General features: G+C 40.6%; 3 protein-coding genes and 1 long non-coding RNA gene across 5 annotated transcripts; 1 reads left to right on the forward strand and 3 right to left on the reverse strand.

Annotated features, from left to right (window-relative positions):
• Positions 1 to 2453: 2453 nt before the first annotated feature.
• On the reverse strand, positions 2454 to 3607 carry LOC125560769. The gene is made up of 2 exons (XR_007306850.1): positions 3417 to 3607; positions 2454 to 2604 (listed from the first exon to the last, which is right to left on the reverse strand). It is a non-coding gene; the product is annotated as an uncharacterized LOC125560769 (long non-coding RNA).
• Positions 3608 to 6194: 2587 nt separating this feature from the next.
• LOC5515606 (oligosaccharyltransferase complex subunit ostc-B) lies at positions 6195 to 9786 on the reverse strand. The gene is made up of 4 exons (XM_001635725.3): positions 9613 to 9786; positions 8900 to 8973; positions 7346 to 7563; positions 6195 to 6290 (listed from the first exon to the last, which is right to left on the reverse strand). Exons 1-4 carry the CDS (start codon positions 9749 to 9751, stop codon positions 6269 to 6271), a joined length of 453 nt encoding a protein of 150 aa, XP_001635775.2. The 5' UTR covers positions 9752 to 9786; the 3' UTR covers positions 6195 to 6268.
• Positions 9787 to 9971: 185 nt separating this feature from the next.
• On the forward strand, positions 9972 to 13422 carry LOC5515613 (cyclin-dependent kinase 1). Its single transcript, XM_001635684.3, has 7 exons — positions 9972 to 10112; positions 10938 to 11029; positions 11116 to 11393; positions 11736 to 11906; positions 12026 to 12189; positions 12406 to 12547; positions 13129 to 13422. Exons 2-7 carry the CDS (start codon positions 10960 to 10962, stop codon positions 13258 to 13260), a joined length of 957 nt encoding a protein of 318 aa, XP_001635734.2. The 5' UTR covers positions 9972 to 10112; positions 10938 to 10959; the 3' UTR covers positions 13261 to 13422.
• A 4653-nt stretch (positions 13423 to 18075) lies between these two features.
• Positions 18076 to 25083, reverse strand: LOC5515609 (uncharacterized protein C5orf49). 2 transcript variants are annotated; one of them, XM_032385343.2, is made up of 5 exons: positions 24909 to 25083; positions 24754 to 24786; positions 19641 to 19772; positions 19246 to 19362; positions 18076 to 19139 (listed from the first exon to the last, which is right to left on the reverse strand). In XM_032385343.2, the coding sequence occupies exons 1-5, from the start codon at positions 25005 to 25007 to the stop codon at positions 18975 to 18977; spliced, it is 546 nt and encodes a 181-aa protein (XP_032241234.2). In that variant the 5' UTR covers positions 25008 to 25083; the 3' UTR covers positions 18076 to 18974. The 2 variants fall into 2 exon arrangements, with proteins under 2 accessions (XP_032241234.2, XP_032241235.1); XM_032385344.2 differs by lacking the exons at positions 24754 to 24786; positions 24909 to 25083 and adding an exon at positions 21356 to 21558.
• Between the last annotated feature and the right edge of the window lie 1337 nt (positions 25084 to 26420).

The following is a 26420-nucleotide window of genomic DNA, read 5'->3' on the forward strand; positions in this document are numbered from 1 at the left end:
CATTTTGTGCGAGGTGAAATTGAACTTTTTGTGGCTAAAGCAAATGATGCTATAAGAATGGTGGCCTCGTCCCCAAGCTACTCCCTTGCTCCATGATGCTTTGCACGCAGACTCACACTTTCCAATATGGCGGACGCTTCAAGCTGACTTCGAGTAGCCTGGCAGATCCTTCACTAATATCTCCGTTTCTCCAAAAATACTGTTTATTTCACCAGCGATCAAAGAAAAAGTGTGCTTTATAAAGTTTTCAGTAGTTTTTTTTAGTAGGTTTCGCTGCTTACATCAGAAAAATTCGGTTTGTCAGTTTTGGAGTATATGGAGGGTTCGAAAGCCTCTAAAAACTCTTCCCTGAGGCCCAAAACCGTACCCGTTTGGCCAAGACGAGCTAGTAGAAAGTATGCAGCTAGTTGGCAAGAGCTTGATAACATGAGTACGCGAATTTCAACGCTAACAACTTTGAAGTTCCTCCTTTCAAGGTGAGTATAAAAAAGCTTTAATATTGTTACTGAAATTTCAACAGTTAATGGCAAACTCCATACACTACATAAATGATGTAATATTGCTTACATTTGCTTTTTTTTCAGAAACAAAACTACGATGGCTATAGGTTTTAGAATCCTACAAGATAGTTTTGAGATCAACAACAGGACTGCTATATGCCATTTGATGACATTGCCCTGGTTCTTAGAAATCAACTACATGACATTAAAGCAGCCTTTCCTTCTATGAAAAAGAAACGTTCAGGGACAGACACAATTTCAAGCTGCCAGTCATAGGGATTTTTAACTGGGGGGGACTGGGGGGTTTCATAGACAGCAGACTAAGGATCGCGTAGATAAACAATTAGCAATTGCTAATCTACGTCGGGCAGGGTTCTGGTAGATAAACAATTGCTAATTGTTAATCTACGTCGGGCGGGGTTCTGGTAGATAAATAATTGGCAATTGCTAATCTACGTCGGGCGGGGTTCGGGTACACAACTCTTTGGGGCGAAAAAGCGCTGCCCCCCCCCTTGTGTGGTAACATGTGGGAACCTTGCAATTAGACCCCCGTCTGTCCTGTAGTATACCGAGCATTCGAAGGATGAAGCGCGGAAAAGATTACTGCGGGCGACTAAAGGTCGGCCATGCAAACACGTGTGGCCAGAGGTGCATTGACACCTACTGCAAGGTGCACCTCCAAAGCCTCCGTAAGGGCAGCCTCCGTGCCGTGCAGGATCTGCGGCATAGGGACGCAGTCGGAGACGCGGTTGTGCCGCCCCTGCGGAGCGAATCGTGTAGGGCAGAGGATGCGCGGCACCGAGAGGCGCGCCCGGGAACGGTTCGCACTCGTCCTGTCTGACATCGTATCCCGCGATACGGGCAATTAGAGACTGGGTGGCACAAGGCATACCCAAACATGGACGCTTACATAGAGGAGATTCTCAATAGCATGCCTGACAAAGAGGCGCCTGCCGTACTAGCAGGACTGGTCTGCGGGCAAACGCAGTGTTGCCACAGGTGCTTGTGATGGTAGACCCTGACCGGCGTTACAGACTCTTTGCGGTCGTTGGTAAGGCCCCCACAGAGCCATTGGCGCCAATCACAGAGGCGGAAGGGCGCTCGGAGCACAAGATTGGTGGGTCATTAGTCAAATAGACGGGTGGACTTTAAGGGCAAGCCCGTTCGCCTTGTATTAGAGCTAACCTAGCTCCGACATAACAAACATGGCAAACAGCGACGTTAGCGGTGGTGCCATATACCCCTCGCTTCCCAGTATGCACAGCAGCGGCGACGTGCAAAGCTTCCGACTCCAGAAAATATGTGACAGGCGGTTCTAGACAACGAGATAACGCATCATCGACAGGTGCGGAAAAAGTATAAGCGCGCCTTTGCCGTTACCCATGCTGTGTCTGTGGCATCCGGCATCGCTGCAGGGGCGCTTTCCAGCGCCGGGGTAGGAGTCTCTTTGAGTGGGATAGGTGTTCTGATCGGCGGTCCGCTGGCAAGGGTCGCTGGGCTGATCGGTGGCGTAGGCGCAGGGATAGTCTCTAGGGGTCTTACGAGCAAGGTGGCTAAACACGAAGACACGATGGTTTTAGCGGAGAGTAAGAAAAACTCCATCAGCGAGCTGGTCTCTAAGGCTCTACAAGACGGGCATATCTCAGACGAAGAGTTCCAGCTAATACTTCGGGAACAAGAGAGATACTACGCGCTCAAGGCCACTATCAGAGCTCGACACGGCCTCGCATCGCGTGAGAAAAAAAGCAAGAAAGGGCCCCCGAGAAAGTCCCTGGAGACGCGCGAAAAGATGAAAAAGAGGCTGCGAGAAATTCGCGAAGAGTTCGGGAGTTCGAGTAAAACTCAGGTTTAAACGCCACGCAAGCGGCTTCGAATTTACGGCCGAAAAACGGTTATTCCGTGCTCCGTAGGGTGGCGGTCCAATCGAATGCTCGGTATACTACAGGACAGACGGGGGTGTAATTGCAAGGTTCCTTTTTCGGTTCCTTTTTTGGTGACTTAAAAGTCACCAAGATTTGCTGCAAAAAAGTCACCAAGATTTGTCAAGATTTGTCACCAAGATTTCCAGCTGCTGATCCATGAAGAAAATGTGGTATTTCTTACTCTGCAAAAAAGAAAATATGCTTATAGGATACACTTCTCTTTGCATGAATGAATATGTGGTATTTGATTTACAGATTACAGTAAGTTTCAGAATAAAAGGGATGTCTCTATATAAAATATCTTACACTACTTTTTTCGCAGCATATCTTCTGAATGGTTAGCTATGTTTACAATAAATTTTAAATGAATATAAAAAAAATATACTCCATCTTTACAGTGAGAAAGTTATTTGGTCGATTAGTATCAATGTATAAATCATTAGTCTCAATGGCTGGTAATCAAAGAGTGTTGGGGCCTTAGATATAAATAAGTAATATCTCACATAGCAAAGGCAATATGCATGAAAGTTGGATTCAAACTCTGTGACAACAATAACATGAATGGTTTTTGACAATGCATTAAAAGCTACACAATGGATATAACTTCTAAGTTCCTTGTATGCTTTAACAAAGTTTACGTGAAATTAATCATCTGTTGAAAAGAAAGAAGCGTTGTTTGAACTCTACTAGAACTCAAGTGGAGTCGAAAAGTGCGAGTTAATTTTCGAAAGCTTCACTAAATTGGTGTCAGTGCGATTGTTTATAGCCAATTTATAAAAAAAAGGAGCATTTATCATTTGGAAGATCACGTAAAGCTGTTTTTTCTTTGTGCCAAACATGATGTCGCTGTCATAACAAGGGATTCGAGCGAGTCGTTAAATTTTAGTTAGTACCCTCTCAAATATTGCCTATTTTACGCAGAAAATCAACATATTTTTCATATCTTTTAGTCTGAATATCTTGAATAATAGATACCTTATTAAAATAAACGTACCTTTACAGCTTTGATGATAGAAATGCATGTTTTTTAGGGCTGCCAAAAATGACGTCGCTTCAGTCAAAGGGGTAGACGCCATTTGTGGCGCTTTCGGAAGAATCTGCCAGGCTTCTCGGGGGCGAGAGCAGAAAGGGCCAGTGACGTCATAGCCATGTAGAGCGTGATAGGCCCGCCGAGAAGCAAAGGGGAAGAGGCTATAAGAATGGCAAAAAAACTACTCAAACCATTCCGATTAAGAATCTATTACCCTTAGAAAGGCAGATGGCTACTATATCACATACATACTGTATATAATAAATGCTTTTTGCATACTTTTGTCATAGAGTTTAGCAAAGTTTACATTTTAAAAGGCAGAGAGCGCACGGCTCACAATACGCGATGTCCTACACGAGACGAAAATATTATCACTGTTTGTGCGAAACAATATGGGTCCTTTAGCATTTCATCTAGGTTTCTAGCTTTAAAACACTCCCACGATTATTAAGAACAGCCAAGCGACGATTTTTAGCCTGAAGCTATGCAACAAGCGGCCCGTAAATGCTCGGTAAAGTATGAACGAAGCGTGGAGTTCGACATTTCATGCATCGTTTTTTATGTGTCGAGCACTAGAATGTCGCCTTTTGCGCATTTTTTCAAGCTCGAAGCCATCGTTTGACGGTTCTAAATAACGGTGGAAAGTTTTTAAAGTCAAAACTTTTCATTTTGGCTTAATGGCAAAAAGAAAAAAGGGAAGTGCATCTACTTTTTTCTCCTTGCACAGCTGTTATGGCGAAAACGAGGTGTCGAATTCCACGCTTCGTTCATACTGTGCCGAGCATTTGCGGGTCACTCAATGCACAGCTTTTCAAGCTAAAAAAACATCTCTTGGCTGTTCTTAGTAATCGTGGGAGTGTTTCAAAGCCAGAAACTTGTTATTTAGGCTAAAAATCGAGAAAATGGGAGACAGCCGTGCAGCTAGTTTTTTTTTTCTCCTTTAACGGAAGCCGTGCAAGTAGACACAGCGAACAAAATATGATGTTTACCTACACAGCAAAAATGTCAAAGCAAATTATATCACTGTTTGTGCAAAAAAATGTGGGTCCTTTACATTTCATCCAGGTTTTGGAGGTTATACATTATCTAAATTATATGCAATCTATATCGATATCTAAAGGACCCATCTTTAAGCGAGATAATCAGCATTTTGTACAACTAGTTTAGTAAACTATGATAGCGGCAATGGCACCATGTTGGGGCAAGTAATGCAAAGTAAATGGCTTCAAAATCATTTGAATTATCAATAAGTGGCTACTTTAAAATGCAAGCAGGATATACGTTTTATATTTTTTATAAGCCAGCTACCAAGAGGAAAAGCACTGTTTTTCCACGTCTAATAAAGTTGCAAGGTAAAGACGCCACATGTAGCCAAAATTGTTTTCTTTTACGCAAATTCACACGAGCTCTCGCAATTCTTCTTATATGGTGATCATTTCGCGCCACTTGGAGCTTTATCTGTGAGGGGACTGGGCAAGTAGGTGTTTTACAGACTGGTATATTCGAAAGGCTGTAAAAAATCGGGGATTATGGGAAATCGGGGATTTTTGGTAATAAAGATTTTTCTATCATAGGAGATATTAGATATCGATGGATGAACTGTTTTGGAGGATATTGCTTTTATTCCTTCAGATGCACTTTAAAGCCTGCGTTGCAAGCATTTCTTGACGTTAAGCAAGTGTCATTAATTTATAACACCGAAATTCTTATGTCATTTGTTTTTAAGCTGGGAGGGGGGGGGGGGGGGGGGTAGAGTGCTTGCAATTTAAGCGTGAAACACTAAATAATATTTAGTACTATTTTGTAGAATTAGTGAATTTAGTAAAAAATAGTTGAAGCATGTTTGTTTAGGGAGTTATTGAGAAGATAAAAATAGGGTTTTTTCAGGACAGATATCATTTGGCTGGACATTATCAACTGATGATATTTGTCCTTTGTCCTGTAAAAATGTGCACGCCACCCATATGGACCAATGAGAGTGCGTGAAAATTCATCACTGGGATATAACACTAAATATTTAGTGTTTCACGCTTTTATTGCAAGCACTCTAGGGGGGGATGGGGGGGCGTTCATTACAAACTTGTAATTTCTTTAGATTGTTCAGTTTGCCCACCTGGGAATGGTTGCAAACCATCAATAGTTTTTAGCAATTGGCTAGTCAAGGGGGAGGGGGTTCTAGGGTGCTTGTGCTACCTCCTTTTTACAAGTACCATAATGTTACAAGTATTTTTCACAATTTTTAGATATGAAAAGGGGGAAGGGGTTTAAAGACTAAATAAGGATTAGCTTCTAGTCGGAATTGTTGTGGCATGGCAGCACATAGTACAACTGAGGATGGTTTTAATTGTTTGTTTGATTCACCTATATTCCCAAACAAGCGACAAATTTTGGGTCCTTGAGGTCGTGCAACTAATTTTGGCAATAAACATCTTAATTTGTATGGAGAAATATACGTAACAACACTCAAAACAAAAACAGAGAGATCTTTTAAGTGTCAAACACAGGTATGCCCTGAAAGGTCATTTCCATATGCCCTTTGACCAACACTGGTTGTGGTGGGGGTGGGCTGCTTTGTCATCGCTGGATTACATTTATAACCTTTATGATTGGTAATAAAATAAGTACTCATAAGCCACTTGGAACTGTCATTTGCCATTCAAACTGACAACTTCTTCTGAGATTTTTCAAATGAGAGGTAAATTTGTGGATTTTAGCTCCCAAGAATAGACTGCAACAAACTAATTTATGATAAAAATCTTTTTATTCTCTAAATTACAAACTGATAATGGTGATCTTGGGGTGAACTAGTTGGTCGTCTAGTAGGTCTGCAGATAGCCACTGTAAAGAAAGGAGACAAGCATACTGTGAATACAACATCAGTCTATGCTTAAGGGGAAAAATATTCTAAACTGATGTTAAGAGTGGGTGGATGTCCTACCATCTATAGGTTATAAGGAGAAAACAACTGAACAGGTATATATATAAAACATACACTTAAAATAAGTTAAAGCTGCATGCCTAATTTGAAATAAATAATACATGGGAACAATATCTAAGACCACCTTAACAAAGAGCGAACTGCAACTTACACAAACGGAAAGAAAGTGCAACTGCAGAAAAAAAGATGAGTGCCCATGAAATGGTGAATGCTTACCCAAGAAATAGATTACCAAGCTGATGTAAAAACAGAGGGAAAAACCGAAACCTACATAGGCTTCACTGCAAACAACTAGGTGGGGAAACCACAAGCAGTCATTTAGAAATGAAAATAGAAGGACTGACACGGAGCTTAGTATGGTAACCTAAAGAGAAGAAAAAGGATTATTCTATGAAAAGTCCTAGCTAGAGCTAAACATACTCGAATAGAACGAAAATATGCAATTTGTGCACTACAGAAAAAGCACCTTATCATTACTAAACCAAATATGGCAACCCTCAACAAGAGAAACGAACTTATCTCGACATGTAGACAGGTTTAACACTTCTAGAACAGAAAATGTAGCGCGTACATGACAATATTTAAACACGCGCAGTTTATAACCGCTTATTACATTATGCATCTAACGAAATCATACACATATCTCGTAGACATACATTGATGTCACAGTTTTTAACTGAGGAGTGGATCAACCTTACAGTTGACCCACCAAACAAGCCTGTATTTAACATTTTTACCTGGATGAACTGAGAATTCTCTTGGCTAAAGGTGAAAACAATTACTTGAATACAACTTGTATTATATAATTGATGGGCAAGTGTTGACACTCACAGTTAAAGGTAATGTAGGACTTTTCAGCTGCAATCTTTACTACAATCTCACTACTCTAGCCCCCCCCCATTTGTTATAGCCTTGTTACCCCCCCCCCCCCCCCCCCCTTAGAACTTGTACTTACGGAAGCTTCATTCTCATGAAGACACGGCAGGTGAAGAATGATACAAGCACGCACACAAAACCAATAAAAAGTAGTAGGAACCGGTTAAGCTTGGACATGCCCACTGAATTAGACTTGTCTAGGATGATGAACCCTATGCCCCCCATAGAGAACAAGAAGCTGGAGGCAAGACCCTCCATGATGTACTGTCCATTAACTCTGTACGGCATGAAAGCAACCTGAAAAGGAAGGAGGTGTTGGGTAGAAGTCTTTTTTACTCTTCAGGAGCAGCCAGCCATGCAAGATATGCATATATACCTAAGCATGCAAAGAATGTGACAAAAAAAGCATGAAACCAACAATAGCCAGAACCATGCTGGAACAAGTCAGTTTTCTAAACAAAATGCCAAAACAAAGTCAGCATTTAAAATTCTCAATTGAAAACATTTCTTGCCTGTGTATAATAATTTTTAGTATATAAAACTTGGGAACCTCGCAAGAACAAGCGATTTGACTGGTTGAGAAATGTGGGATAAGATGAAATATACACATCCTGGGAGGTGGATACTTTGCCGCACCCCGAAATCAAGCAAAATGACAGGCGTAACAGCCGATTTGTATGCGTTTCTGAAAAGAAAATTGCTCTTAAGCTCATCTTACATACTAAAACAATTGTACCATTTTAATTTTGGTGGATAGTCGCTTTAAAAATATATTCCTCTATATTTCACTATCCCCACCACTATCCACCTCAATGAAAATGGTATATTGTTAAATATTTCAGGCTAATGTTTTTTTATTGTCTCTGTCCTGCTGCCAAGAAAATTTTCAAAGCTTTGTAGAAAATTTCAATCAAATCCCCTTTTCAAAATTTAAAAGCTTAACTATTCTTTCTTTTGGATTGCTATAAGCAAAAGGTCATATTTTCTCCCAGCAACTGTAAATCAAATAAGTTGTGCCTTTTTTTTTTTGTTATCTACTAGGGGCAATTTCCCTGCAAAGGCGGTAATCATATCCAACTAGCTTCTTTGGGGTAGTGCACATTTCTAATTAGAGACAGATGCCCCACACATCTTGCCTTTCGAGAATGTCTGGTAAAAGGCAGAGACAAAACAATGTTATATTTTGTTCAAATGTTTGTTTACAGAGCTAATAATGTTGTAAAAATACAGATGTTTCAAGGCTACTGCCTCTTCATTAGTGTCTAAAAGCAACTGACACTGATAAAGAGACAGTAGCCTCGAAACATCTGTATTTTTACAACATTATTAGAGCTGTAAACAAACATTTGAACAAAATATAATGTGAATTTCCTAGTGCTACCAGCCCTAATCAACACCACGTTGAATTTTTACCAGAAACAAAACAATGACTAGCATTAAGTTTCCCTAAGTTGATGGATTAATGACAGCTTTTGTCCCCAGGTGCTGCACTCTGTTGCTACAGGTTTTTGACCAAGTTGTTGCTTACTGTTACCAGGGGATATTTTCCTCACAAGTGAAACATTAGAGAAAAATACCCCTGGGTTCCCGAGAATGAGTTTGTATCAAGTATTGTTACAAAAAAAATTCTTACAGGTTTGCTGTGTCCATGTTCATCGGTTGTGCTACCCACACTTGGGGGCTCGACAATCACATCATAAATTATCCCTAAAATAAAATAAAAATATCAATCAACTACCCAATAAAAACAACAATAAAAAAAAAACAGTTAAAAAATTAAATCAAAATTAGAAGCCAGGTTTCAAAATAGCGATTGGAACCCGGCTGTTCTCTGGTCTTCGCCAGCTCTGTTTTTCTGTATTCCCCTCTCATGTTTTGAGTATGCAGGCTTTTTTTCCCCACCAAAATCCACAAACCTGGCAAAATCAAGCATTTTAAAGAAATTTTTTGAACCCTGGAAGTAATAAAGAAGTAAACCCAGGAGTATGGTCACTTTAACTTGTCATCTGTGTGATCCTTGTTCAATTATTTTTTAATGTTGCTTTATTTTATTTTACTTCAGTAAGAGGGGCTTTATGTTGCTCTAATTTTACTTCAATAATAGTGGCAGAGAGACATGAAAACATAAACCACATAGAGACAAATAAACAATAACATCGGACTAAACAGATATTATGCCGTGAACAGTAAAGGTTTCAAATAGAACATGGATACTCATTCTTACAATATCATGTATCATATGTAAAGAAATAAAACTTTGTAAACTAATATGGTCGTAGATTTTGGCCACGTATGCTTTTACACATATTGTTTCAGCGTGTAAAATTCTCGTCTTAACCAACCTACCTCCACAAACCAAAAAGTATGAGAGCAGAACAAGTGCAAATACGACCATGGCTGACGGTGCTTTAACCCATGATGGTTTTTTTAGCTTTAAATGTGGGATTTCTAGAACGTGGAAGGGCAAACCATAAAGAGCCTCCATTTTGGACTTAGAGAAAGAAAGAAGAAAGACTATTGATACTAGTACAGCGGAAGTGATTGGTCGACTTGTAAGCTAATGGGCCAATCAAATAGTAGCTTAGGAAATTATAAAACTCTTCCTGATTGGTCTAAAATCTGGATGCCCAATCAAACGTTTTTTTATGAAGTCCCAATCTTACTGGTTACAGATTAAACGTCTTAACCAATAGGAAGTGTTGTTAGATTTAAAGACCAGTGTTGCGATGAGCCTTTTGATTGGTTGATGTAACAAGCACCGCGATTTTCAAAATTCTTAGCACGAGAGGCGATCAGTTGAGGTGGAGGTGATCAGTGCGTTTGGTTCTACAGAATTCTTCTAAAAGGTTTGTAATTCCTCACAAATAGCAATTCGGATATCAGAAACCCACGCTATAGATGTATTTTCAAACTTTCATTTTTCGTTCCCACCTTTGTTTTTTTATATATTTGTAACCTTCATCAAATATTTCGTCTCAATTTAGGAGGATAAAACCGTTGATTTGAATCCCTCGCTCTCACCGGGATCGAATCCCTTGATAGATTATGATGTTTCTAGCTTGTGATATGTTTTACAGAGTAGAAATAAAGTCAATTTAGGCTTAGATAAGTATCACTTTGGAATTGCATGGGGTTTGGGGAACTATTCTGAGTTTTGTTCAAAAGATGATTCGAAATTCGGCGGTATCGTCGTTATGAAAGACCACCACCCGCAATTCCAAAACTCCCTCATACATCGTTCCTTTTTTAACCAAAATGGTTACAACAGCACAACATGTATTAAAATTGTTCATCGCCATTCCCTTTTAGCTTGAGATTTCACAAAATGAGGAGCCAGAATAATGTGCTCACTATTATTTAAGTTTAATCGCGAGGCGATTTTATATTGAAATAAACTCAGTCTAAAATCGTCCCAGTTAGATTGGTTCGCACCAAATACTTAATGGGTAATATTTTGGTCTCCATTGCTTAGCTCTCTAAACGAAAAAGGGAATTGTAAGGGGATAAGTCGCGACGGTAGTTTATTTAGTATCAAACGTACTTTCGAACAAACGATCTCCCCATTATAGTTTCGCGCTACGGTTTTCACGACTTATTGTGCCTTTGACTTCAAAACCCCTTAGAATTATTTCATCTTTTCATTGTTATTATTATTATTTTATTTATTTTAGAAGGTGGGTTATTCTCTTCAAGATGTCTGGTGGTAACAACTTTATTATATCCTCCATGGATGACTTCAGTAAAATCGAGAAAATTGGAGAAGGTGATAAGTATATATTTATACCTGGAGATTGCTTCCATTCACAAATTTACTTACTTACATAACTTATCCCAAAAAAACAATTTCAGGTACATATGGTGTAGTATACAAGGCAAAGAATTTAAAAACTGGTGGATTTGCTGCATTGAAGAAGATTCGACTTGAGGTTGAAGATGAAGGTATCCCCAGTACAGCCGTGAGGGAAATCTCTCTTCTCAAAGAACTCCGTCATCATCCAAATGTCGTGGAATTGCAGCATATTTTGCACCAAGAACCCAAACTGTATCTAGTCTTTGAATATCTAACCTGTGATTTAAAGAAACACCTGGACACAACACGAGGAATGTTGGACAAGACCCTTGTTAAGGTAGTTATGTAGTGTGCATTGCAAAGAGTTGTAAAAAAATGTGTGGAAGAAGAATCAGGTTGGAGTATCATTGAAAATGAAAGTAGTATAGATTCTACTGTCACACCCTGGAATAAACTTTCCCTGGATATTGCGGACATACCTGTCAAAAGATAATGAATCATATAAAGGCTTGTTTTTACTGTGATGTAAGGTCGGGCCTTCTGTATACTAAAACAGTGCCACATTTCACCAAACCTTTACTGTTGGGAGAAAGAAAAAAAATGATTGAACCCTTATAGTCTCCTCATGAGGTAATAATTTGTTACAATCAGTGCGTATTAATTTTATCCTATTTTACAGAGTTACCTGTATCAAATCACAAATGCAATATACTTCTGTCATGCAAGAAGGATACTTCACAGAGATCTCAAGCCACAAAATCTATTAATTGACTCTAAAGGACTTATAAAGCTGGCCGACTTTGGCCTTGGAAGAGCATTTGGAATTCCTGTTAGAGCATATACACACGAGGTTTGTCCCAAAAAAAGAATATCTTTTATTGATATTCCTCATACACCCTTTGTCCTCCAAATTTTTTCAAATTGTAGCAGTATAAAAATGCTGATAAAATTAACATTCGTCTTCTCCAGGTGGTTACCCTGTGGTACCGCGCACCAGAGGTTTTGTTAGGAGGGCAGCGGTATTCCTGCCCTATTGATGTCTGGAGTATTGGGACAATCTTCGCCGAGATGGTAACCAAGCGGCCGCTTTTCCATGGCGACTCTGAAATTGATCAACTATTTCGTATTTTTAGGTAAGTGCTTGGAGATATATCACTGGACATTTTTTCCAGTGTTTTTTTGAACAGAGTCAGTTTCTGATGTGTAGACTAGCACTTACCCAGGAATAAACCATATAAGATGAATTAATTCTAAGTATAAGTATCATTCCTTGTTTGCTGTATTACCTGGTTTAACTCCAAAGTGTTTGCCTTTCATGCTATTGTATGTGTCCCCCTTATTTTTTTCAGGATTCTTGGTACTCCCACAGAAGAAACATGGAAGGGTGTCACATCCCTACCTGACTACAAACCAACGTTTCCCAAGTGGGCTGGTGATGGCCTAAAGAAAGCTGTACCCCAGCTGGACAGTGATGGACTGGACCTTTTAAAGGTGGGCTGCTCTTTGTATTATTCTCAAATAGACAGTTTCATGCATTGGTTGTTCTAAGAGCGTCTTATACGAATGGGGCTTATTGATGTGTGTGTGTGGGGGGATACTATAGCAGAGGTGTTAGTCTTTTTTTTTGGTGGGGGGGGGGAGTTTATAAGAGAGTCATATGCAGAAAAAATTATTTGAGAAAAGTTATGAAACAATCCTTAAATAAGCAAGGCTGTATGGTACCCTGGGTACTAAAGGGCTCCAAGGTTTGCAGCAAAAACTTTTTGAGCAAAGAGAATGAGCTTGTAAGCTTTGCTCAAATCGTTGTTGCCATCAAGCTTGTATCCTCTGGTACCCAGGGTAGGTTTTATACTTTGTTTAAAAATTCGACTTAAGTTTTATATGAGCTAAAAAGATAAAATAACTTCCATCCCCTACCTATCAATCTCCACCGCCTACTCTGAAAGTTAATGAAAGCCCTAAAACTGTTTATTGAAAGGTTGAAGACGACTATTTGGGTACTGATAAACAACTGTTTAGAAGGCCCTAAATGGGCATTTATAGTTGTCATGTTTGTCTTGGTTTATTTTCAGAAAATGTTGATCTACGACCCTGCTCTGAGGATATCTGCAAAGACGTCATTAAAGCATCCTTACTTTCTCAATGACCCTAAATTTGACATCAACTCCCTTCCAAAGACACCTGAAGTTGATTCAGTTATGTGATCGGGTTAACAGATAGTTAACTCCTCAACGCTAAAATTCCATTGTACATATAGGGAAAATAAATATAGTCTGTTTTTGATTATTTCTTTACCACTCCCTTGATTATATTCCTTGTTTTACTTTTGCATAATTATTATTGGCTGGATGAATCTAGGGACCTTAGAAAATGCAACCTCTCTAAAACAGCTTGTGTAGAGCATACAACCTCTTTGTAAAAAAAAAGTCCAATAATATAGAGTGGTTTTTAAAAACCTGTGGAATACTATTTAGTACTAATACATTGCCTTTGTTCTGGCATGACTATTACTAATAGTCAATTACTAATAGCTTTACTATTACTAATAGTCAATTACTAATAGCTTTACTATTACTAATAGTCAATTACTAATAGCTTTACTATTACTAATAGTCAAGTTTGAAATTTAAACTATTACATTTTGTTGCATGGGATTTTGAAAACCACTCTAAGAAGGCGGCTTTTATTTTCTATTAGTGTTACTTTTTAGAAGATGAAAGTTGCTAGTGTACATAGGGATAAGGACTCAAGTTTATTACAAAGGGGGTTTGCAATAAGATTATACTATTGTTTAATTAGATGTCATTTTATTAAATTTCTTTTTATGCTGTATAAAAGTGTACTGTTGTTTCCATTAGTTTGTTCCCTGGTTTGTTGTAGTGATAAACAAGTTAACGTTATCGGGGCCTTCCTTTGACACCTCTTTCAATGAGCGTCAGATATGGTTCAACAGGGCCATAGCAGGGGGTAAGGCACGGCCCGCCCTCCCCCCATTATGGCTGTGCCCCATTGTTTCCTTAAACACGAGGTTCCGCTATAATTAGGAAAGCTCCACCCACCCACGGGCTCCATTTTGCAATTACAATCATAACACTGCCAAGCTAGCAGTCACAGATTATTATAAGTCTTGTAAAATTGCTTATCTTTGTGCCTCAGTCGGCTGAAATAAAACTTGTTTTTCTCTCGAAGCAATTGTCCTGACATGTTGGCTCATTGACAGCTTATTGATAACACATTGTTCTTGAGCCAGGGGGTGGGTCATTTGCGGGCCTACCGTGTGCTATTTTGAGGTTCATTTGCGGGCCTGTACAGACGCGACACGGATAAGTGAACTGATACGGAGGGTAAAAAATGCAGGTGAGGTGATTTTACAAATTTTTTTTTGTTGCTTTCTCTATTTTATTCAATTTCTACGGCTCACGTGACGCTGAAAAATATTTAATACTTAGATTCTCGTTTATTACTAAGCCATTACGTGACCTTGGGAATAATACGAATATCTTGCCAGCGATTTGCTGCACATCAAGCAAACTTGGGTCAAGTAATGTATAGCAGTATAAATATCTCAGTAAAAATTGTATAAACGTAAACCCACGAATTTTCCTCCGCAACATGCTTAACATACCCCCTTCGAAAATGTCTAGATTCACCCCTGCTGTCAATTGGACTTATTAAAACAAGCTATATACTAGAAAGTGAACCATTTCTCTAACACATATAGTCACCACATTTTGGAGTTTATTCAATTTATTTTTGGTTGATGAGCAGCAAATCACTGGCGAGATATTCGTAGTTTTCCCACGGTCACGTGATCTGTGACGTAACCACCTATACACATTTTTTCACTTGTCCATCTGACATTATACATAAATTGACCCAAGTTTGGTTGATGTGCAGCAAAGTCACGGGATTGCTTATGCTTAGTTATAAAAGAGAATCTGAGCGTCACGTCAGCCGTAGAAATTGAATGAAATAGAGGAAGCAAAAAAAAGTAAAAAATCACCCGAGCTGCATTTTGTACTCAACCTGCATCTAACCTGCACCCGACCTGCAACCTTGCATCTCAGGCTGGACGTTCTTATAAAAAGGATAAAAAAGTGTATACCTTTGGTAATAGGTCATCAGCTTCATCTAGAAACTTTTACAATACAAATACACATAAAATTAGCCGTATTCTTAACTACCAACAAGGAAGCCGGACTTCGATCGAGTCACATGAAAAAGTTTGGGTTCGGACCCCCCCCTGGACACAGGCCTGAAACAAGTAGCGAAGTAAAATATGGTTGAATTGAACAGACTGGCGGGGAGGGAGGGAGGTTGAAGCCACTGCCATATAAAATAATACTAATGAAACTGTTATGGTATACCTGTTGAATTTGCTAGTTACCAGGCCTTGCGCAGCATGGCTTAGCTTGTAGTAAATTGAACACGAATAAAACAGCCATCTTATCTGAAAAAAAAAATTCCGAGAGTTCACCAAGGCATGGGAAATATATCACGTAACTGTAAGTCCTCATCACCACAAGTCTAACGGGAAGGTGGAGTCGGCAGTGAAGATTATGAAGAAGAGAAGATACGAGAAGAAATAGAATATATCGACATGCAGGAGTCCCTGTTTGTGACTAACGAACGACTTGACATAACATCACTCCAAACCTTAATGACAGTCACCAAGCAAGGTTGGCCAGACAACAAAACTGAAGTTCCCACTTGTATTCGTGAATACTGGCCATACAGAGATGAACTATCAACTCAGAACGGACTTGCCTTCAGGGGAACCAGGATCGTCATTCCTACAACAATGACAACCGAGATGACAACACGAGCACATGCGTCACACCTAGGTATCCAGCACACTACAAATACAGCTAGAGACATCATGTATTGGCCAGGCATGTCAGCTGACCTTACAGAAGCAGTACAGCGATGCCCCACCTGTCAAGAAATGCAACCAGCACAGCAGAAAGAACCAATGATGACACATCCCATACCTCAGCTACCATAGCAAGCAGTTGCCAGTGATTGCCTGGAAGTGCAAGGCAAACACTACTTGTTCCTAGTAGATATGTACTCTGACTACATAGAAATAGTTCAGCTTCCAGACATGTCATCTAAAACGCTTATCCAGCAGATGATATTTGCAACCCACGGGACACCAGCAGTTCTTATATCAAACAATGGAACCAACTACAGTTCACAGGAATTCCGAGAGTTCACCAAAGCATGGGAAATATATCACGTAACTGTAAGTCCTAATCACCACAAGTCTAACGGGAAGGTGGAGTCGGCAGTGAAGATTATGAAGAGAATCATCATCAAGGCCAAGAAAGACGGCTGAGACCTGTGGAAGTCACTATTGGAATAGAGAAACTCACCAACTCCAGGAACATCCAGCTCACCGGCACAACGACTTATGTCCCGCCGAACCAGGTCTATGTTGCCTTGCAGCCAGGCCCTGTACAAGCCCGAAGTACAGGCAGCGGTGACAGAACAGATCATCCAAAAGCGCAAGCAGGCCAAACGCTATCATGGTCGCACAGCGAAGTCACTGCCTAGTCTTGTTGTTGGTCAACCAGTAAGAGTGAAGGTACATCCACAACAGGCTCATTGCAATTGGAAGGCAGGGACAGTGGTTTCCATGGCAACAACGCCACGCAGTTACGTTGTACAAGTCAATGGCAGGACGTATCGCAGAAATCGGGTACATTTGCGAGACGCTCAACCTGACCTATCAGCTGCACAAGACCATTCTGCTCCAGAGCCCAGCCATGATGCAACTAAGTCTTCAGGAATGTCTACCTGCAGTCCAGAACCAGAACCAAGTGGTCCAGGTCCATTAGTCGCCACGACAACAGTACTTACACAACCAGTAGTCACACGATCAGGACGAGTTGTGAAGCCTCCACAAAGGCTGATCAATGCTCAGTCATAGTTTACTACGTAGTGACTTTTAAATGCCAGTCATAAGTTATTTGAAACTGACTTATAGTTATAGTTGCTGTTTAGTCTACAATTGTGTTTTATGTTTGTTGTCCCTAGAAAGGGAGATGTTATGGTATACCTGTTGAGTTTGCTAGTTACCAGGCCGTGCGCAGCATGGCTTAGCTTGTAGTAAATTGAACACGAATAAAACAGAAACAAATTCAATATATTTTTTTATTTATATGCTCTAAAACGTTAATTCCTTGGCATCTTCCTGTCGCTTTCTTCCAATTCCTGTTCTTTATTTGCATGCAAGCTCTCCTATGTTTTAAAAGACAGCCGCTGTAGCAGAGAGTGGGGCACTGGGGGGACGTGCCCCCCCCCAATATTTTGAAAAATTATATGGTAATGAGCAGTAGGGGCGTGTCTGTGTTCCCGAATATTTTCTTAATGCTTCTGTATTGTGTCCCCCCCCCCAATATTTCGAGGCCTGCTACGGCCCTGAAAGATAAGACCTGGTCGCTGATAACATACTTGAAATTTATGTTTTGTGAGGGGGGAAGGGGAGGATCAGTAGTAAGTGGTGGTGCCCTTGTACGTGGAGCTTTCAGCACTCTTTTCACCGAAAGATGTCACCGTTAAAGAGCCCTTGTCAGCCACACCTTTGTTATTGTTTTCATTTGATATTTGAAGGGTTATGATGTGATAAAATCTCAAAATAAACATCTAAAAACAAAGTTTGATACTTTATCCGTTGGCTTCCCCAAATCCGCTTCTCTGCTAGCAGGATACAAATCAGCCGATGTAAAATGCTTTTTTATTCTTGTACTTTGCTAGGATGAAAAAATGGCGGCAGACGGAGGCTGTTTAAATGAACAGATTGGAAGTGTCCGCAGGCTTGGCTTTCTCGGAACCCTGGGCGTCGAAGGTAAGCGTAACGAGGCGCGAGAACGTGGCGGGACGAGGCCGGTGGATTGGGCGGAGATGACGTCTTCTCCCTCCTTTCTATTCTCTTCCGCCTTCTCAGCCCCGTTCTTGTGACTCGTTGCGCTGACCTCGATTACAAGGATGCAGGCTGAAAAAATTTGAACCGAAAGTTTGGAAAGCGCCCTTTATATAGAACTCACTTTACTTTATTGTTTGCGCAACCTATTTATACAAATGATATATTAGTTTGTCCGTTAAACGGGGGTCCGTCATAACGGTTCCACCTGAGTGTATACCTATTTCGATAAACCTTGTCAGTGCAAACGGCGAATGGAAAATGGCAGTTCTAAGACCATTCACTGCTTATCGGTATCATTATTTGGGAGAATAAAGATGATAAGTAATCAAGAGACCATGATACATCATGGTCTCTTGTAAGTAATATAATAGCAGAAATTATCCACATTTTCCTGTACATTTAGTAGACATTTGACGAGTTCCATGCTATATTTTGATAGAAGAACTGCCATTTGACAAAATTTCTTGCAAGGGCCTCTTGGGTCCCCTCCTGTTAAAAATCCTGTCTATGCCGATGCTGCCAACCCTATTTGAAAGGTGTATATTGTTACTCCATAAAGGTACCGAGCATCTGCGGGCTCGATTCTTGCTAAAAAGGGTTCTGGCTGAAGTTCAGTCAATCTATACCCGGCGAACCTCCAGCAACATAACTCATTTCACTCTTTAAAAAATATAAACTGTATTCTGATCTTCGAAATCCATGTATTTTGAAGGAAACATTTTCTTTTGCCATTCTGGATTATTAATAGGAGCACTAATCCTCCGTGGCCAAAACAAAAACATCAAAAGTGGGTGTGTAATGTTAGTGGAAGTGTTTTCCTGTTCGATATGCTTCAAGGATTTTGAAATGAAATTTCAGAATGGCTGTACTGCTAGTATCAGGTTCTCGTTTGTACAGCTCAACTCGTACTTTCGGATCCGAGTCTACTCCAGTGATCACTTCCGGTTCCGGATCTTGAGTACTTCAGTTGCTACTTCCGGTTCCCGGTTGTCAATGCAGGTTGGGGTTGTTCCCTATATCAGTACCTCCTAAGCGTAAAAAGTCCTTTTTGCACAGCTCGACCCTGACATGGGTGCGGTCTTGGAACTCTAAGGGGCGTCTGGCCGGGTGGCCATACACGGACGAGGAGAGGACTGGGACTCGCACGGCGGTCTCCTAGGATAGGAATAAAACCAAGAAACACGATTGTTATTCATGGAAAATTATTCACCGCGGCCCCTAGCTCTAAATTATTTCCTCTGCGTCAGCGGTCTACCCTTACCTCGTCATTTACTCTTAGACCACGAGACTTGGCGTGTTCGCGGTCATCTCGATGTAGTTTCTGGTTGTAGCCGAGGGCGACGGTGTTGATTCGATCGTAAGTCGAGACGCGGTCATGCTTGAGAAACAGGAAGAGGAGATGAGAAGAAAAACGATCTGTCTGTCTGTCTGGTCTGTCTGGTCTGTCTGGTCTGTCTGGTCTGTCTGGTCTGTCTGGTCTGTCTGGTCTGTCTGGTCTGTCTGGTCTGTCTGGTCTGTCTGGTCTGTCTGGTCTGTCTGGTCTGTCTGGTCTGTCTGGTCTGTCTGGTCTGTCTGGTCTGTCTGGTCTGTCTGGTCTGTCTGGTCTGTCTGGTCTGTCTGGTCTGTCTGGTCTGTCTGTCTGTCTGTCTGTCTTACCTCTGTTTTCGCCTTGAAGTAGCTTGTGCTCTGGTTCAAGTCTAAGGGCTCCGGTCTCTCTATTTTCCAGGAGCTTGACATGCCCTCATCTCCCTTGGTCACGAGATGGGTGTTTCGGATTTTCTCCTCTCTCTGTGAATAGAGACAATAACATAAAGCGTAACTTCAATATCTACTTGATCTCAAGATTTTTGATAACTCCCCAAGCTCGAACTAACTTTGCGTTTCCTTAGAGCGAAACTCTGTTAACCCAAATCTAAGAAGGCCAAAAAAAAGAAAACCGTTCGGGTTAACCAAGTAGAAATGACTTAAAAGAAGCATCTAGTTTTACCTAGGAAACACAAGGCTAGTTTTTATAGTAAGCGGAGGGTTCGAGTTACGTCGAGTTATCCGAGTTCGAGTTATTATCGCTGAAACAGTTTGACAAGATTATTTAAATGATTATGGCCACTTAATAAATACTTGGGCATTGTTAGAACCAGTACAAACCCCCAGTGGCCAATAGCGCGCAGAAAGACAAACCACGACAAAGGTTGAAACAACCTACACCACAGCAAAAGAGCTGCAAAAGGCGTTCAGATTTCTCAAATGAAGGAGGAATCGTGCACCATTGCCAGGTCAGGACAAGCCAAAACCATGACCCTTTCTATCATGAAAGCATCCCCCAACAAAGACTGCATGGACCTTGAAGAGAGTCCACAAAAAAAAAGATCATCCTCTATACACACCCTAAAAAGGCCCTAATGAAAGTGTCAACCTAAGAAGATAAAAGCGATTATTGGCCGCACGGCCCTGGAGGGAGCAGACAAGCCAAGAAGAAACCCATCAACACCCGCACACTTGACCTCAACTAACTGGCAGTCAATGCTGGTGGTAGAGGAGAAGCGAGCGATCGGACAATCCGTTAAATCAAAGCATTATGATTTCCACAAATTCAAGTTCAGTTATATCGTCAATCTTTCTCCTGGCCCGTAGCCAGAGGGGTTTGGGGGATTCGGAAGAACCACACCACTCGACTGGAAGGTCCGCTCTGATGAAGGAAAATTGAGTAACACTGCGAGCTTGGACGAACTATAAGAGAAAATGGTCCGCTAAATGGGGGAAACGAACCCCCTCGCTCAAAATCCTGGCTATGAGCCGGCCTGTTCTCTGTGCTGCATCTTCTTCAGTTCCTGACCAAAGAGGGCTGCCGTTTTATCACTTATGCTTTCTGTGAATTTTCAGAATATTCAGTCAATTTTTAATGTTTTACATGTCAATCAATTCCTGATCAGTTTACCGCGCTTTGACTTATATTATCTAAGTATCATGCTCTCTTTGGTACTTGATTAAATTTGGCTTTTACTGGAGTTTTTCCTTTTTTCGTGTTAAAGTGCTTATCTGTACGTTTTAAGGGATGTTGGCATATATCTATGTATACGCGAGTTTTTTCATGGTCTTGTAAGACATACAGTGTAGTTTTCTCATTCGGTTTTGGTATCAAAGCAAAAAAACAAAACAAAAACAATAACAGCTCTATAAAGCTACCCTGCCATTGTCTTTAACTTCACATCTACTCTTTCACTCCTGGTATCTTATGAAATATGAGGAAAAACGTTTCTATAAACAACTTTTACTCTTTTAGCACATAACATTTTTATCACACCACTGGTACCAATGGAAAGCTTTGTTAAGCGAAAATCAAGTAGAGAGTAGACAAAGTTCAAGTAATATACCTTGCATGTTTCAAGCCATTGGCCTCTTTCTTCTTCAGGATTGTAGGTCTTCAAGCCGTATCCAGACATTTTATATCCGTCACCAGGGTAGTCTCCCATTTTAGATCAAATTCTTGAATGAAACTCCGACTAAATTCCGTTTAGAAGTGTATTCTTGTGGTCCTCGCGGTGTTATGAAGAGAGATGAGTTTTATGATAATTTTTATATCGGTCGCTATGGTAATGCAGCATGTTTCATGTCCCATTGGGAGTTCGTATTGTCTGAGGACTAATTTATTTTAAAGTTTTAAAGTATCCAGCAATGAATGGCAAAGCTAGCGGATGGTTTGTGATATCATTGGCGTCACCGTATACAGCAATTAAAATAAGATGATATTTTGGTTTAGACTTAATAGTATCTAGAAATTGGCAGAAAATCTATTGAGCGTCAAAAAAAAATTAACAATCGTCAACCGACAAAGCATGGCTGTTTCATATTTTTCAAGCTATGGTTCATTGTTGCCTAAACATTCCTTCAAGGATCCGGTTATTTGTCCGACGGTTAGTCGACAGAGCAAGAACTGGAAACTTCATAGCCTGCTTGAAGACTTTACTCGGAAAACCCTCTCCGTTCGGTGATCGGGCACCAGCTTGTATTATAAGCCGACAAACTCGTATTACCATATTCACGATCGCCAACCTGCCACTTTTCTGTAAAAGTTATTGTTGTAATTGCGTGCCTAAATAAAGCTGTACATAGTATGTAGTAATCCTGTCACCAGGAAGCCGGTACGAGATGGGGTTTCTCCGCACGCTAAATTAACACTTGTCAGGCTATCACGATACGATAAGGCACATAGTTTTTCCTATGTGAGGTTGCCCACTTTATAGAGGTGCAATGTCAATTATTTGCGCCAACACTAGCTTGCTAGCCGGTTCACGTTCGGGCTTTTTCGAAAATGTTGGGAGTTGGGATCTGTGGCGCGCGCGAAGGCAGGGTGCACCTTTATCGAGATCCAAAGAATAGAATTCCCAATATTCGAAGGCAAAATATGTACTACTTATTAACCGAGCACGAGGTCCGTACTGAGAAATCTCAGCCCGTGGGCAAAAAGATTTTTCAGTACGGGCCGAGCAAGCGAGGTTAATAAGTTATTTATTATATGGCTTTTTTAATATTTGTAAGGAAAACTGCTGAAGTGAAAGAAGAATCAAGCCACGAGTGCTCAACTCCAAAGCCCGAAATAACGAGTCTATTTGGATTTCACTGAATGGTCATTGCGAACAAAATCTTCACAAACATCGGCGAAACTTCAGAAGCAACTGAAGAAAGGTATACAAAGTTGGAAATTATATTGAGGAAAATAAGATAAGTAAGCTTAAGTATTTAACAAAACTCACTGTCTGAATATAAATATCATCGTTGCAGAAAAGTGGCAACAAATTGCTATTACAGTGTAAAAAGCAACCCTTTTTTTGTTGATTTTCTCAAGTGAGTCGTGTCGGTCCGGAAATTTTTTTGTAACGACAGCGGTCGTTAAAGGAGGATCCGGACCGCTCAACAGCCAATCAGCGTGCGCCATTCCACCGGTAGTGGTTGTTGCCATATAATAATTCTAAATAAACCCTCAGAGAGCCGGCTAGCAAGCTACGCAAACACCGGCTCCGTAAGAGACTCAACACACGGAATCTAAAGTTGTTTACCATTTAATCGGAAATTCCGGAATGAGATCCCAGTTTTCCGGAATGCCAAAATGGTTAGAAACAGATATGAACTTATGTACCATTTGCTTCTGTCCCCAGATATTCTTCTTTTCGGGTCTCGGGGAATAGTGGCACATGGAGACCTTGGTCAAATATCCTATGGAAAACTGTAAATGGCCTACGTGATTTTCCGGTATCCCCGGTGAAAGTGGACTACTTCTCAAGAAATTCCCGTTTCCAGAATTTTTCTAGTGGCAGGAATCTGTCCTATTTACGAAATAACCAGAAGTACCGGAATTTCCGTTAAAATGGTGAACAACCAACGCCGTGGGCCATAGTCTCCTACACCGTCGTTCTGACCTTTGTCACAAAGTGCACTTGAAAGGTATTGCGTGGCAGAGGTTAGAACGACTGCGTAGTGTAGATTATTAAACAATTCGGCAGTTAGACTAGGAGAGACGAAAACTAGTCTGGGAAAGCTACAGGAATCTATATGTTCCCTTTGACTGCTGATGCATAGATCGAATCTAGGATTTCTTTCCTCCAGGGTTGCTCATCCTTCATTCATAGTCTATTATGAAATATGGCTTTTAATACGGAACATCCCGCCGCTTTGTCCAGGCCCGTACCCAGGGGGCGCACCCCCCCCCCCCCCCCCCCCCCCCCCCCCCCCCCCACACACACACACACACACACAGTGGCCGAAGGTCCACTTCTGGTTCTCAATAGACGAACTATTTGTAAACAAAACTAAAAAGCATAAGCTGGATCACTCTGGTATGTAGTCAAATCCGACCAATAAACGTCCCGTGAAGATACTGCAAAGGCATAAAAAAATCATTTTTGTTTTTCAGCGGGTGGTCAGATTTTTATCAGATTACTCCCTCCACCCCCCGCCCCCCCTTTCCCGGATTAGGTCCGGATTTCGCACCCCCAAGAAAAATCCTTGGTACGGGTTTGTTGTCGCATTGAGACGCGAATAGGAATATAAAAAAAATATTGCCACTTTCACTGAAAACGCAAAATACAGAGGAACCTTTGAGGCCTAGTCCGAACACGGAGAACTCCCTGTATTAGGTTTCCCAGAGACTAATTTCTAAACTTTACTCGATAACTCAAATCCTCCACTAACTCGAAATGTTAAAAGGCCCAACCAGCCTCGCATTTTCTATTGTTTGCCTTAACTAAAATTAAGACTTTCTTATAAAAAAGAGTGAATCGAGTCCTAGTAGCGTTGCACTTATATAAATATCGCAAGCTAATCAGCCGATGGAAATGGGTATTTTCTTACACTTGGTAGATTGCTAGGCAGATAGAGATCTACTTTATATGTGAGTCCGAAGTGGAATTTCGCAAATTACGCGAATTCCAAATTGCTTGTGAACATTTTCTGTGTAATAAGCTGTTGCGTTACAGCGCATCGCGTGACACTCCCTCTTAGTAACATTGTAAACAATAAGTAAAACGAAACGAAGAAGCTTTTGTTAACTTATTTGTGTGTTCCTACAGCTTCACTCGGATAACTCCACAATTTTTCTTTCATAATACAATTGGTCTAACAAACACATTCGACTACAAGTAATAATGTTGCGCCAACTAAGTATTCATATTTAAGAATTCGTAAATCTTCGCTTCTCCTGCTGAGATATAACAGCTAAACAAATTGGTTCAAAACTATAAACTAAAACATCGGAATGCTAAAACTAACAACAAACCTTGTATCTCTTCAGTTGAAACTGGTCGTACGCCTGTTAAGACGGAGAAAAAGATAGGAATGATGTTAAAATTTGTGATAATAACATAAGCGATAATCGTTCACAATGATTGATTTGACTCTCACGCGAGTTGATTAATTCTCGACTAAAATTACCTTCGATAGAAGTCCCACAGGTCTTAATGTATCTAACGCTTCCTTAACCTCGGTTTCTTTTGGGTAATACGCGAAGTTAAATCCATTAACGGCGTTCATTTTGACGAGAACTTTGAGAACATGCAACCAATACAACCAAGCTTTGCTGTAAATCCGGCTCTCTATGCCGGGCGTTACCATGGCATTTTGTCAATCATTAACCAATACGTTTGGGTGCTTGGACCATTGTTTGGCGATTGTGTGAATCGAGGACGTGATTGCTTGGTTTGTTTGGGGCTTAATTGATTACAAAAGGTTTTAATGGCTCTAACGTATGGCTTTTGAAAGCCACCAAATGGTGGCGTCCATTATATCTGAGTATCCATCCCGTCTACTTTTATGGATAGACTTACCCCTATTAATCCACCTTTGCTTGCAAACATTCGTACACTCTCCCAATATGCTAATGAACTTTTTTTTTAAATTATAAACTCTTTTTAATAAGAACGTCCAGCCAATTATTTTGCCAAATTTTAAGAACATGCCGAGGGCCAGATAAAACTATTTTTAGTGTGATGTGTTCTAAAATGTAGAATCGAATTTTCTTGACAATAACAATCTTGAAAATTATTTCTATTGATCATTAGTTTAATTTTCTTTTAATAGTCCATTGGGTACTATATTCTTATATACTTAAAATTCAATACTAAAGGACATTTTCAGCCTTGAAATACTCCAAAAATAAAAATAGACGTTATAAAAGAGTGAAGCTGTATTTTGTTATGAAAAAATATAAGCAACTGTCAGGTTATGCTTGCCCTAAAAGAACGTGGACTTCAGAAGCACACTAGCATACACACATTGGCACCAGTCGGGCCAAGACGGGACGCTAGCACAGTCTATTACCCGTGCAGTTCGGCAACCATGGACAGCTGTTTCGTCCTTATTAGGACTCGTCAGCATGAAGTTTAACTGAGGCAAACCGGCTATGCCATGCTGACGAGTCCTAATAAGGACGAAACAGCTGTCCATGGTTGCCGAACTGCACGGGTAATAGACTGTGCTAGCGTCCCGTCTTGGCCCGACTGGTGCCAATGTGTGTATGCTAGTGTGCTTCTAAAGTCCTAAAAAAACGATACGAGATTAGAGTTGGGACCGCAAAGCACCTTTTAATATATGTCTAACAGTGCCGTAGCGGTCACAATACAGAAACAAAGAAAATAATTGGGGACACGGCCACGCCCCTACTGCCATTTCCTTGTTTTCAAAATATTAGGGGGCCCCCAGCGTGCTACGGTTTAAGGAAAATGTAAAGAAACACGACGGTAGGGTGGGTACACCAGTCTTAGTGATACACATCAGCTAGTTTGTGACTCCAACTTTGAATCCCTAGGTTTTATCTTACTTGTATTTTAAAGTTAATTTTGGCTGGCTAACCAGGAAAATAAATTCACGCGCAAGTGCTCATGGACATGTAGGGTGTCACCCCCCCAACCCCACCCAAAAGCGCCGTGACAAACCTATATAACTCTA

Source organism: Nematostella vectensis, chromosome 15, assembly GCF_932526225.1.
Source record: "Nematostella vectensis chromosome 15, jaNemVect1.1, whole genome shotgun sequence".
Classification (NCBI taxonomy): domain Eukaryota; kingdom Metazoa; phylum Cnidaria; class Anthozoa; order Actiniaria; family Edwardsiidae; genus Nematostella; species Nematostella vectensis.